This window comes from Delphinapterus leucas, chromosome 1 (assembly GCF_059928025.1).
Source record: "Delphinapterus leucas isolate spDelLeu-1000000601 "Yukka" chromosome 1, BTC_Dleu_Yukka2, whole genome shotgun sequence".
Lineage (NCBI taxonomy): Eukaryota > Metazoa > Chordata > Mammalia > Artiodactyla > Monodontidae > Delphinapterus > Delphinapterus leucas.
In genome coordinates, this window is record NC_143129.1 from 165,810,736 (window position 1) to 165,825,582 (window position 14,847).

General features: G+C 40.2%; 1 protein-coding gene across 4 annotated transcripts in view; it reads right to left on the reverse strand.

Moving 5' to 3' along the window:
• Positions 1–14,847, reverse strand: part of ZCCHC17 (zinc finger CCHC-type containing 17) — a 56,578-nt gene that overhangs the window by 38,402 nt on the left and 3,329 nt on the right. The window contains exons 2-4 of one of the 4 annotated variants that reach the window (XM_089897233.1): positions 9,623–12,000; positions 9,366–9,486; positions 3,577–3,634 (exon numbers count right to left, since the gene is read on the reverse strand). In XM_089897233.1, the coding sequence (XP_089753359.1) occupies positions 3,577–3,634; positions 9,366–9,431 (124 nt within the window). In that variant the 5' untranslated portion in view covers positions 9,432–9,486; positions 9,623–12,000. Of the gene's footprint in view, positions 1–3,576; positions 3,635–9,365; positions 9,487–9,622; positions 14,611–14,847 lie in introns of those variants that run through there. The other 3 variants (XM_030759875.2, XM_022575044.3, XM_089897243.1) reach the window with 3 other exon arrangements.

A 14,847-nucleotide genomic window follows, 5' to 3' on the forward strand; every position in this document is an offset into this window, starting at 1 on the left:
GCAGAGCACATAGTCTCCAAGGCTAGAGGTATGGCTTTATTAGCAAAATCAACTGCTGGACTTCTGTCAAAGAAAAATTTTGTTTTAAAGAATTGCAAATAGTGAAAGTCCCTTTTCCATGTACATCTCTCCCTTAGCAAACCAAGCTCCCCAGAGGTGACCACTGTTAATAATTTGTTGCCTATTCTTCCAGACTTTCTTCTAAATATACGCAATAATGTTTAAAATACTAGGCATATGTAAACATGCTTTAAAAGGGGGAAGGGTCATGCTATACAAATTCTTGTGCAACATGCTTTTTCACTTTGTTAGCTTAGACACCTTTCCATTTCAGTAAATTGAGACTTACCCTGTTTTACTGATGCACTTTTCCCCCTCACTTTAACATCTCTGAAATTGGAATGCTTCTTATAACCAATGGTGTCTTACAACTGCTATCAGTCAGGTATCGGTGTGGTGGAATTGTATAAAAACTTTCCATTGACCCTTATGGTAAAAGGAAGACAGTACCAGCACCAAAGTATCTTAAAAATACAGTTATCATTCTTTTTATCATCTGCATAGTTCACTGCATAGATGTACATAATTTACGTAATTCCATAAAGCAAACTATATTCCCTAAAGAACTGCTGGATCAAAAGAGTAAGCACATTAAAAACGTTAACAGATATTACCAAAGTATGTAACAATTTACGATCTCAATAGTAAATGGAACTATTGTTGGAAAATAGCCAACACTTTAAAAAATATTTTAAAAATAATTTTAGATTCACATGTAGTTGAAAGAAATAATTCAGAAAGATCTTATGAACCCTTTACCCAGTTTCCTCCAATGGTAACATTTGGCAAAACTAGGATATCACAAAACTATCACAACTAGGATATCAGCACTGATACTATGGTATAATAAGAAATATGTATTTGGTCTTTGTCCCTGGTTCCTGGCACAGAGCTCCTAAACTCTCGGAATTTCCTGATAGGAGCATCTAGTGATTTATAACAAGACCCTTCCAATCTTACCCAAGTTTATGCTAATGAGGTGACTATTGGTCAGCCGCTAGAGAGCTTCAAGATGGGAGATGGTAACGACCAGAGGAATCATTGTATGATTAGAAGGTTGGAAGTTTCAGCCCCATTCCAACTTCCAGGGAGGGAAGAGGGGCTGGAGATGGAGTTAAATGATCAGTGGTCAATGATTTAATCAATTATGGCCATGTAATGGGGTCTCCACAAAAACCCTTAAGTGATAAGGTTTGGAGAGCTTCTGAGTTGGCAAGTATATCCACACACCATGAAGGTGATGAACTTCAACTCTACAGAGACAGAGGTTCTTGCACTCACGGTCCTTTTGGACCCTACCCTATGTACCTCCTCACCTGGCTGTTCATTTGTATCTTTTATAATAAACTGTAACTGTTAAGTATGGCATTTTCCTGAGTTCTGTGAGTTGTTCTAACAAGTTATCCAATCTTGGGAAGGTGGTGTGGGAACCTTCAAATTCATAGCCAGGTCAGACAGAAGTGTGCGTAACACAGGGACAGGATACTTGCAAGTGGTGTCTGAAATGAGGGCAGTCTTGTGAGACTGAGACCTTAAACCTGTAGAGTCTGATAGTACCTCTGGGTAGTTAGTGTCAGAATTAACTGAATTTTTGGACGCCCACTTGCTATCAAAGAATCAGAGAACCGGAGAACTGGCTGTTGATTCCACACATTTTGGAATGGCAATAAAAGGAATGAAGTACTGATACATGCTACAAAACAGGTAAACCTTGAAAACATGCTAAGTGAATGAAAGACGCCCATCACAAAAGACCACATGTTGTATGATTCCATTTATAAGAAATGTCCAGAATAAGCAAATACATAAAGACAAAAAGTAGATAGCTGGTTGTCTAAGGCCGGGGGCAGAGGAGAGAGGGAGACAGGGAATTTGGAGTGACTGCTAATAGGTACAGTGTTTCTTTTTTCTGACGAAAATGTTCTCAAACTGTGGTGATAGTTGCAAAATTCTGTGAATATGTTAGAATATATTAGAAACTACTGAATTGTACACTTTGGATGAAATGTAGGTATGTGAATTATGTCTCAAAAAAGCTGTTAAAAAATGTTACATAAATGGAATCATAACATATGTAAACTTTTGGGATTAGCTTTTTTCACTCAGCAAAATTTTCTGGAAACGGATCCAGGTTGTCACATGTATCAATACTTCATTCTCATTCCTTTGTACTGACGAACCGTATTCCATTGTATGGATATGTCACAGTTTATATTTATATTATATTTTTAATCAATATTGAGAATGAGCATCTTTTAAGATATTTACTGCTCAACTGGTATTTTTTTCTCCTATGAATTATCCTTTCATATCCTTGGCCCCTTTTCCTACTTTCCTCTTTTTTATTAGTCCTGTGTGATATGGACTGAAAATTCTTTTTCCTAACTTAACTTGGCATATGATGATTTTTGCAATTATGTTTTTGACTTTTACGTAGTCAAATATACTTCTATATTGACTTTTTTAAAAAAATTTGTTTATTTTTGGCTGCGTTGGGTCTTCATTGCTGTGCGTGGGCTTCTCATTGTGGTGGCTTCTCTTGTTGCGAAGCATGGGCTCTAGATGCGTGGGCTTCAGTAGCTGTGGCTCGAAGGCTGTAGAGCACAGGCTCAGTAGTTGTGGCGCACAGGCTTAGTTGCTCCGCGGCATGTGGAATCTTCCCGGATCAGGGCTCGAACCCGTGTCTCCTGCATTGGCAGGTGGATTCTTAATCACTGCGCCACCAGGGAAGCCCTATATTGACTTTTATATAGTCAAATATTCTTCTTTATTTTCTTCTAAAAAAACACTTTTGGTTACATCTTTTACATTAAAATCTTTAATAAATCTTTCATTTATTTTAGCACAAGGAATTAGCAAGTTGAGTCTTTTGATTCACTAGCAGTATAACAGAGCAGAAAGCCCACTGGGCTAGGCATCAGGAGGCCTGGGTTCTAGTCCTGGCCATGCCACGACCTAGCTCAATCATTCTGAGCAGCCCACCAGTCTGTGGAACCTACCTTTTCTACTTAACACAATTGTTTTGAGAAACAAGTAAGATTACAGATGTGAAAAGGATACTCCAAAAATGTTCAATAGATACCTATCAATTGTGAAGAAAAGTAAAGCATTATATATATTTGTATTGGTTACAATACTATTTCCTTTCCACATGCCATATACCAGAAAACTCACAATGTTGGCCTCAGAGAATAAGTAGCTTGCCCTCCCCCAAACCCTAAGCCAAAGGAGGTCAAGTGACTCGCCCTAGGATCACAGGTGAAATTTAGGGAAGAGTCAGTTCTAGAAGTGAACACAAGTGGTTATGCCCCAGCCCTCCCCACAAGTCAGAGAGCACCATTCTTCTGAGTTAAGACTTGCTAAAAACGAACTGTCATCAACTGTCCGTATTCGTATCTTTACACTAAAAACACAAACTACTCTCCGAAAAAAGTAGAGCCTATAATTAAACCGTGGTGGGGGTGACGGTAAAGAGAGTGAAATGAGAGCACTGAATTTCAAGTTATAGTTTCCCACCTTGCTTCCGACAGCCTGGGATTTTGATAAAGGCTCCATAGTCTGTCACCATAGCAACCTATAAAGACAAAAAAAAAAAGAATCTTTGTCACACAAATAAGAATCTCTCTCCCATAGCATTTAACCTTGTCTCCCTGAATTTCTACTTGGTACTGACTGCCTCTGTCTGCTGCAAAACTGCCTAAAAGTGATGTTCTGTCAAACATTATGTTCTTTCTGAAGTTTTTTTTTTTTTGGTCGTACCGCACAGCTTGTGGGATCTTAGTTTCCTGACCAGGGATTGAGTCTGGGCCCTCAGCAGTAAGAGTGCAGAGTCCTAACCACTGGACTGTCAGGGAATTCCCCAATTTAAATTTTTAAAAAATTTTTATTGTGGTATAGCTGATTTACAATGTTGTGTCACTTTCAGGTGTACAGCAAAGTGAATCTGTTATACATATATATATATCCACTCTTATTTAGATTCTTTTCCCATATAGGCCATTACAGAGTATTGAGTAGAGTTCCCTGTGCTACACAGTAAGTCCTTATTATCTACTTTATATATAGTAGTGTGTGTGCATCAGTCCCAGTCTTCCAATTTATCCCCGCTCCCCGGTAACTATAAGTTTATTTTCTATATCTATAACTCTATTTCTGTTTTATAGATAAGTTCATTTGCAGCTTTTTTTAGATTCCACATGTAAGTGATATCATATGGTATTTGTCTTTCTTTGACTTACTTCACTCAGTATGACAATCTCTAGGTCCATCCGTATTGCTGAAAATGGCATTATTTCATTCTTTTTTATGGCTGAGTAATATTCCATTGTATATATGTAACACATCTTCTTTATCCATTCCTCTGTTTATGGACATTTAGGTTGCTTCCATGACCTGGCTATTGTTAAATAGTACTGCAATGCTTTTTTTTTTTTTTGGTTTTTTGAAGTTTAGACTGACAGGTATGTGTGATCATATTAAAAACATTGGTGAGATTGGTGTGTTTGTCAGATGGTATGACAGTACTTAGGAATGCCCAAATCCCACATGTACTGAAATCCCTCAAAAAGACATAGGAACAAACAACAGAAAATTAGGTAATAAAGTTACACTTTATATTATCTGGAACTGAGGCCTCCAATCCAAATGGAGAAGTTTAATAATTTGAAATGGATCATGTAGAACATCTCTTTTTCCTAAACTTCAAACCAACCAGACCATACCGCTTGCTCCACTTCACTCCAAACCAGTCTTGGGTTTTATCAAGACAATTAGAGAAAAAGCCAATACACAGACATCTGACAGAACCTGAAAAGATGTAATCAGAGAGAAAAAGAGTTGTCTTTTGCAGAGTTGACCTAAAATGGAGAAGTTAGAGGCTTGATGGATCTATGTAATATGCAATATGTAATAGAAACAAAAGGCCCAAAAGCCTTGCCAGATAAATCATTATCCCAGCCTCTACCTCTATTGCTCTCCTCCAGCCCACCCCACCCCCCAATTGTGGATTGGGATTAAAGTTGTCACTATATTTATCACTAAATTCATTATTATTTATAAAATATTCAATACAATCTTACACATATAAACTTTGTCCTTTCCAGTGACTTTAAAATTAGTTATCTCATATTGGGCAATCACTGTTTTGGCTTAAACATAACTAAAACAAGGGGAAGGAAGAAGGAGAAGGGGGGGCTTCCCTGGTGGCGCAGTGGTTAAGAATCTGCCTGCCAATGCGGGGGACACGGGTTCGAGCCCTGGTCTGGGAAGATCCCACATGCCGTGGAGCAACTAAGTCCATGCGCCATAACTACTGAGCCTGCACTCTAGAGCCCGTGAGCCACAACTAGTGAAGCCCACGCGCCTAGAGCCCATGCTCCGCAACAAGAGGAGCAATGAGAAGCCCGTGCACTGCAACGAAGAGTAGCCCCCACTCGCCTCAACCAGAGAAAGCCCACGCGCAGCAATGAAGACCCAACAACGACAAAAATAAATAAATAAATTTATTTATTTATTTAAAAAAAGAATGGGTTAAGAACCAAAATTTCTAAACTCTTGTTTTACAATGATGAATATGCTACACTGGGTTAGGAACCAGATATTCCCAAAGAAACAGTACAACCAGGCAGATACTAGTACTTAAAATCAAGGCAAGGTGGACTTTAGAGATTAGCTGATCTAATCCTGTCATTTTTCAAATAAGGAAAGTGAAGATCAGAGACATGAAGTACTTATCCAAGTTCACAAAGCGAGTTGTTCTCTGTAAAACAGGGCCGCATGGATAAAGAAGGCTTAATATTTTTAACTGCAATAAAAGAAAATCCCTTCTTTCTGGACCAACTAAAGGCACTTTGGCTTTTGCTCCAGGGTTCTAGAAAGAGGGCTAAAATGCTTCATGCTGTCTAACATCATTAGTTAAGGGCATAATTATCTAAACAACTTAAAAGCAGCACCTGGAAGTTGGAGCCCAAATCACCTTGCCGCTATAAATTAAAACAACCTCACTTTTCAATACTGAAGCTGCATGCCACTTGCATGCCAGTTGGTGCAGCCAAAACAAAAAACAAAAAAAAAAAGAGAGAGAGAGATGCCCAGTCTGTTTTTAAATGAATTTGAATAAGTTACCAAGATACATGAGATAAACATGGTCTCTACTCTCTAGTAACACCCAATCTAATGGAGGAGACAGACACATATACAAGTAACAATAGTACAAGACAGACTATAAATGTCGTGATAGAGGTACAAACAAATGACTGTGGAACAACCAGATTTACCATCTACCTTCCTCCTATACTACCCCAATTCAGTCAAAAGAGTTCTCTTATGGGTCTTTTGGTTCCTCCATGCATTTATGAACAGTTGAACAACCCCAACTGCAGACCTGGAGAATCTGATTTAGAACTTGCCATTTATTAATCATTTGGGCAATTACTTAACTTCTAAAAAGTTTCCTTATCCATAAAATGGGGTTAACAATTTCTTTGGAGAAAGTCAATTGACAGGTAACGTCAAAGTGCTAACATACATTAGGCCTACAAAATTTCTTTTGAATTTTAATGTAAATTCTTCTTTTTAAATATTAGGCACTCAGTGTTTGTTGGATGAACATTCTGAAAAATAGTTTCCTGTTTCCAATTTACCATGAAATTTCTCTTTCCCTAATTCCAGTCACTCCTAGGCATTTTTCAAAATGTGTTCCTGGAATAGTAAAACTATAGTTCTAGTATTAGAACTATAAACTTCTTTCTGAACATCACCCTAGCCCATCCATCCTTGATGGTAAAATATAAAACCTACACTAATTCAAGCCCCATCTCATGTAAGAAAAAGACATAGATCAGGAGCCACTTTACTAGAAATCTGAGTCAGTTTGTGGAGGGCAGAGAGCTCTTCTTTCTTTTGTGCAACACCCGACAAGTGAGGGCTTCATGATCAGAAAAATCAATTTCATCTCCAGAGCTACCATTTCCATTTTCTAAGCCCTGGTACCTCACCGATCTCTGGGGATACTATGGGCCCTAAAGAATGAGGACAGAGGCTCTGAAGAGCAGAGTTGTTTGCTATTTGTTAGAATGTTATCATCCTTTGTATCCTGTCTATTACATTACAAGTTGGGATACACTTAACAGAAGTCTAGAGCCACATTTATCTATAACCAACCAACAGTCACAAAGTCTGTCTTCAAAGGCCTCATGTTATTAGGTGGTAAAACTTTTGTCAACCATAAAGCAAGTATGAATGCCATAAGAATGATACAGTTAAAATACTACAGGCACTCATAAGACGCTGAAAACAATTTTTTGGCTTCACTTTTGCTTCAAGAGAAGGGCGATTGGCGACTTCCCTGGTGGCACAGTGGTTAAGAATCCGCCTGCCAATGCAGGGGACACGGGTTTGATCCCTGGTCTCAGAAGATCCCACATGCCATGGAGCAACTAAGCCCGTGTGCCACAACTACTGAGCCTGCGCTCTAGAGCCCGCGAGCCACAACTACTGAGCTCGAGTGCCACAACTACTGAAGCCCGCGCGCCTAGAGCCCGTGCTCCGCAACAAGAGAAGCCACTACAATGAGAAGCCTGCACACCACAACGAAGAGTAGCCTCCACTGGCCGCAACTAGAGAAAGCCTGCACGCAGCAACGAAGACCCAACACAGCCAAAAATAAATAAATAAATAAATAATTTTTTTAAAAAAAGGGTGATAACGTTAATGAATTCCTACTACGTCTCAGGCATTGTGTTTTTATAGATGATAGCTTATTTAACCATCATCACAATCCTATGAAAGTTGTTTTTATCTCCATCTAACAAAAGAGAAAACTGAGGCTCAAAGAAATTAAGTGACGATCTCAAGGATCACACAGTAAGTAAAAGAGCTAGGACGGAATCCAGGTTTTGCCTGGTTCCAAAGCCTCTGCTCTCTAAACAAATACAATGTCTCCTCCCTCAAAGACTGATCATTCACTCAGTTATGAAGGTGTATTGAGCACCTACTATTTTCTACCCACCTACCTGGGACTGAGATATACAACAGTAAACAAAACAGACAGGGCTCTGTCTTCATGGAGCTTAGTGTCCTCTGAGAAAGAAAGACTTTAAACAAGTACAAAATAAATATAACATGAGCCTATTTATTTATGGTGGGAAAAAGATCTGAGGAGATGACATTAGGGCTGAGACCTAAAAGATGAAAAGAAGTTGGTGAGAAAATGGGACAGTTAGAAACAACAGCATGTGTAGAAGTCCTGAGAAGGAAGCAGGCTTAGATGTTTGGAGCTATAAGGAGGCCAGAGTGGCTACAGCATGAGTAGAGTGGAACTAAACAACATTGCCAGAGTAAGCAGAAGCCAAGTCAGGTAAGGGTCATGAAAACAAGTTTGGATATATTCAAGTACAATGAGAAGCCTAGGAGAACTTCAAGAAAGCAACTTGGTCCAATCTGTTTTTAAAATGTTATTCTGGAGAATTCCCTGGCGGTCCACTGGTTAGGACTCGGGGCTTTAACTGCCAAGGGCCTGGGTTCAATCCCTGGTCAGAGAACTAAGATCCCACAAGCTGTGCAAGGAGCCAAATCAATCAATCAATCAATCAATCAATCAATCAAGTGTTATTCTGGCTGCAACGTGGAAAAACTGATTGGAAGTGGACTACAAAAGAAGTAGGGAGCCCAGGAGGGCCAGGCAAGAGATGAAAACTTAAACTAATGGGGTGCCAAAGGGATAAAGAAGTATAGACACCAGAGACATATTTGGGAGGCAGAAAGACAGTACTTGATAATGGACTGGAGAGGGAGGGAAACAAGATCAAATCAAGGGAAGAAATCAAAGATGATGCCCAGATTTCTAGCGTGGGTACCTGAATGAATAATGGGTTCGTTTGCTGAGATGGGAAAGACCGGAAGAACAGGTTTGGTGAGAAAACCAAAAATACAGTTTAAAACATAAATTAGAGGGAGTTCCCTGATGGCCTTGTGGTTAGGATTATGGGCTTTCACTACTGTGGCCTGGGTTCAATCCCTGGCGAGGAACTGAGATTCCTGCAAGCCATGCAGCACAGCCGAAAAAAAAGAAAAAAGCATAAATTAGAGATGCTGTGAGGTATCCAAATGAAGATGCCAAGTATGTAGTTAGAAGTCTGGAGCTCAGAGGAGGTACATGTGGGAGCCAGATGTTCTGCTAGCCCTTCCCGTTTAAATTGTAATGTTCAAGACATTCTCAAGTGGACAGAAGCTCCAAACCCAGCTGCTTTTCACCTTCAATCTACGCTTAATATAAATGGGAAGTTTTCAAAGCCAAAAGAATATACCTCTCCTTGGAAAATAGTGTAGAGAGCAGGCAAGTTCTCCATGGTCTCGGGTCTTCCTGAATTCATCCTTAATGTTCTATGGTTCCTCCATTTCTCTTCTGCTAAAGCTAATTCAAGTGTCCTGTCACAAAGAAACAGAACAGGTAACAGAGAAACATTTGCAACAACAAAAAAAATGTGCTGCCGATCCACAGGCTGTCCCTACAGGATAATACCATTAGATTTAATACCATGTACTTTTAAATTTACTTATTTACTTATTTATTTTTGGCTGCGTTGGGTCTTCGTTGCTGTGTGCGGGCTTTCTCTAATTGCGGCGAGCAGGGGCCACTCTTCCTTCCGGTACAGGGGCTTCTCATTGCAGTGGCTTCTCTTGTTGCAGAGCATGGGCTCTAGGCGCACGGGCTTCAGTAGTTGTGGCACACGGGCTCAGTAGTTGTGGCACACGGGCTCAGTAGTTGTGGCGCACGGGCTTAGTTGCTCCGCAGCATGTGGGTTCTTCCCAGACCAGGGCTCGAACCCGTGTCCCCTGCATTGGCAGGTGAATTATTCTTAACCACTGTGCCACCAGGGAAGTCCCCACCATGTACTTTTATCCAAACCTCTTTTGTCCACTATAACTGTGGGGAGTTTTGGAAACCTTGATCTTATTTCTTTTCAATTTGATACTTTACCAAGGCCATTAGCCTACTGTTTTGTTTTTATTGTTATTATTGCTATTCTTTTGCCAAGGGAAGGCTTTTGGTGGGGGAGGGTGTGAACGGATCTGTAAAAAAGGAATAATAATAGTAATAAGAGCTAACATTTATCAAGCACTTACTATGTCCAGGCACTGTGCTAAGCACTGGACATCCAATATCTCATTTGATCCTCAAGACTCTCAAGATGTAGGTTCTATTAATTATCATATTATGTACATAAGAAAACCAAGACTTCCAGAGGCCAACTTATTAGGCCTATGTCAAAAAGCCAGAAAATGGTAGAGTCAAACTCTGGCTGACATCAGAGTCCACGCTTTTAACCACTATTCTAGGTGTTAAATCTGAAGTGACTTCAAAAAGAGAGCATAGGGAATTCCCTGGTGGTCTGCTGGTTAGGATTCTGTGCTCTCACAGCCAAGGGCGCAGGTTCGATCCCTGTTCGGGGAACTAAATCCCACAAGCCGTGCACGGCGCAGCCAAACAAAGCAGAAAGAAAGCATAGCTTACTTTTTTCTCCAATGAAATTAAAATCACACATGCTCATTTTAAAAGTTCAGATAACACATTAATTTGAAGAAAAGAAAATCATCTATAATTCAATTTGGTTTATATCCTTTCAGACTTTTTTACATGCACAAGTAGGTTTTTTAATGGAATCATGAAACCATTAATTAATATTAATAGCCATTTTATATTATTTTTTAGCAATTCATACACAAACCATCTTTTTTTAATGCCTATATAATAATCCATTGCTGGATGCATCAAACTTATTTAACTATTTATGAATCATATTAAAATGCAGATTGCAACTCAGTAGGTCTAGGGTGGTGCCTGAGATTGGGCATTTCTTTCTTTTTTTAAAAAACTTATTTATTTATTTTAATTAATTAATTAATTTCAGCACGTGGGATCTTTCGTTGAGGTGAGCGGGCTTCTCTCTAGTTGTGGTGTGTGGGCTCAGTAGTTCTGGCACATGGGCTTAGTTGTCCCAAGGCATGTGGGATCTTAGTTCCCCTACCAGGGATCGAACCCGAGTCCCCTGCATTGGAAGGCAGATTCTTAACCACTGGACCACTAGGGAATTCCGTAGGTGTTTCTAACAAGCTCCCAGGTGATGCTGATGCTGCCAGAGTACCAAGTCTTAGAGCTTTGAAGTTGGAAGGGATCTTAGAGGTACTCTTGCTCAGCCTTCTGGCTTTAAACAGGGAGGAAACCAGCAATCTAGTGCCTCTTAACCATGCCCCTTTACTTGCTGCATAAATCACTGCTACATAAAGATAAAGTTAATGCTACAGTCCTCAGTTCTCTTTTTCCTCCTAATTACTTGACATCAATAAGACCTGAAACTCTATTTTCCTTGGGTTTTCGTGTGCAAATACCTCCTTCTCTCCTCAACCCTGAGCACACCCCTACACTTTCAGATGATTACTTCAGGTCTTACTTTTGGAAAGTCTTCCTGATTTACAATAACCATCCATTAACTGAACTGCCTCACTTAAAACAGAAATGAAAGAAAATTCCGTCAGTTTCCAGACCCTAGTTCTAGTATCATCCCAAAGCCCAGGAACATCTTTGTCCTTGAGTTCCATAAGACAACCTGTATTTGTAAAATAAACTTGCCCTTTTCTGTTTACGTCAGCCAGAAGTGGGTTTTATTACATTATTAAAAGCACACAGATAGAATGAAGGCAGATTTGTCCGTTCTTGAGAAATGGCTGACAAACAGCTTAAATCCAAGTATCACAGTCTGGGGCTTCCCTGGTGGCGCAGTGGTTGAGAGTCCGCCTGCCGATGCAGGGGACACGGGTTCGTGCCCCGGTCCGGGAAGATCCCACATGCCGTGGAGCGGCTGGGCCCGTGAGCCATGGCCGCTGAGCCTGCGCGTCCGGAGCCTGTGCTCCGCAACAGGAGAGGCCACAACGGTGAGAAGCCTGCGTACCGAAAAAAAAAAAACAAAAACAAAAACCAAGTATCACAGTCTGGTTGGATCCTGCCTCTTCCACTTCCCAGCTATGCAGTCTCACCTCTAGTCCTTCCCTTCCCTCTGCCCAGCATCCTCACCTCATATCCTAGAACAAAGGTTATTAACCTGAGGCCAATGACTCTATCAAGAAACCTTAATTATCCCTCCAATTTTTGGAGCACTAGTGAGGTACAGAATCCATAGAGGCATCGGCAGCTAGGACAACTAAATTAAGCTCAAACAACTTAGTCTATCAACTGTTCTTCTTTAAACAAAGGTCACAGAAAGAGCAATACAATCTTATTTCGTACAGATTTTTGCTGTGATAAGAGTATGAACAGCTAAGTTTAAAGCTCCCCTATTTGCTCCTTCTGTAGAACAGTAGCCTGAGAAACCCTATGCAATTCTTCAAGCAGGAAATTGGCATGCATTTTTGAGAGAAATCCTGTTATACAACAGTAACAGGCTTACGATTTCAGAATTGTAAAGGGTTGCCAGGGACACAGTTATTTATTAGCCACCTCCTTCCCAAATGGTATTTTAAAATTTTTTTGAATTATATTCTGTAGAAACCTAGGGTTGTTCTATGGTCGTTATTCAAAAGGAATCCCAATTGGAAAGGAAGATGTAGAACTGTCTCTATTTGCAGATCACATGATACTATACATAGAAAATCCTAAAGATGCCACCAAAAAACTGCTAGCGCTCATCAATGAATTTGTTAAAGTTGAAGGATACGAAATTAATATAAATACAAATTAATATACAAAAATCTGTTGCATTTCTATACACTAACAACGAACTACCAGAAAGGGAAATTAAGGAAACAATTCCATTTACAATCGCATCAAAAATAATAAAATACCTAGGAAAAAACCTACCTAAGGAGGTATGGTGGTTATCCAGAAGCTTCTCAATTAACTCAAGTTTATTTTTAAAAGTCAGTTCTGAAATATCTAGGGACAACAGGATCAGGAAGGCCAAAGAAGAAGGGCCCTAGGTCAACCAACCAGAGGACAGCCTCCATACCAAAGGTGGGGGAGAACAACCCCAAAGAAATCTGAGTTACAGGAGGTCCCACACAGAGCAGTTGCAAAGCTAGGAGCCTCTCCTCAGTCATTAGGCAGAGGTTGATTATTGCTGATTCCCACTTGCCTCCCAGCTTTGGGGTGGGTCATGGGAGCAAGGGGGAAGGGAGGTTATGTGAGGAAGGTCTACTTTTAACAGCATATTCTGCTTTGATCTGGTTTACCTATTAAGCTTCTATGTAACATTTCATTTGGAAAAAATAGTTCTGCTGCTTTTAAAAAGTTTATAAAACATTGAGACAGATATAGTGTAGTTCACTAGGACCACATCTGTAGACTTAAAAGCGCAAGTAAATTGACAAGGATTGAGGTACACCATTTGAAGTTGCCTTGCAATAGTTCTAGAAACAAAAAATTCCTTATGCATTTCATTTTACTTGAATGTTTTAAACAATTGTGATCTGGAGGGAAGCAATAAGGACCCAGTTATTTATTAGCCACCTCCTTCCCAAAACAAAGGGCAGAGCAAGGAAAAGTATAGCGTGGGAACAGGAATGGGAGCTGTGGCAGGGGAATGGTAGCCTAGAGTGAGATCAGAGCTTATGCTGGGCGAGGAGTAAATCTACAAAGAGCAACCCAGTGTGGGGAGAAGCAGGATTATAAGGGTGTCTGCACACTGGGGCAATCCAGAATGGGGAGTCAGTGCCCAAACATGGAAGAGCGGGGCCTGAGGATTAGAGGTAATTATGCAATGTTAATTTCCTGACTATAGAAGTTATATTATGGTTATATAGAAGAATGTCCATGATTATAGGAAAACTAAAGTATTCATGGGTGATGGGGCATTAAGTCAGCAACTTAACTCTCAAAAGATTCATTAAGAAGTGTTATTTGGGGCTTCCCTGGTGGCGCAGTGGTTGAGAGTCCGCCTGCCGATACAGGGGACACGGGTTCATGCCCCGGTCCGGGAAGATTCCACATGCCGCGGATCGGCTGGGCCCGTGAGCCATGGCCGCTGAGCCTGCGCGTCCCGAGCCTGTGCTCCGCAGCGGGAGAGGCCACAACAGTGAGAGGCCCGCGTACCGCAAGAAGTGTTATTTGTACTGTACCTCCATAATTTTGTGATTTTTCAGTTTTTTTAATGTGCCTGCAATTAGGAAAAAAAATAACCTCGTCCTCTCCTCCTTCCCCTCAAGCAATGAGCAATTTATAGAATAATATTAAATTGGAAAGATAATATGTAGCCCCTTTGAAACTTCATTTCATATGTCACCTCACTGATCTGGCCAAGATTTTTGTTGTTGTTTTTAAGTTTAAGATTTAGATTTACTGTTGTTACTTAACAGTACCAATTAGATAGACCTCTGAGAGTTAAAGTGATTTTAATTTATTTTTAAGTTATGTGTAAGAATTGAGGCAAATCAATTGATAAGTCAAAATACTGGGACACATCAAAGACAGAATAATGACAGAGCCTTCATTCTCAGCCACTATTCCACACTGCCTCAGAAAGAATTCACCATCCACATCTAAATTTTGAAGAGTATGTAGTTCTTTTTTTTTTTTTTTTTTTAATTTATTTGGCTGCACCGGGTCTTAGGTGCGGCACACAGGATCTTCGCTGCAGCATGCAGGATCTAGTTCCCTGACCAGGGATTGAACTTGGACCCCCTGCATTGGGAGCGAGGAGTCTTAACCACTGGACCACCAGGGAAGTCCCTGAAGAGTAGTATATAGTTCTAACACTAACTAGGTCCCAAATTACAGATTCTAGTAAGGAGTAATTA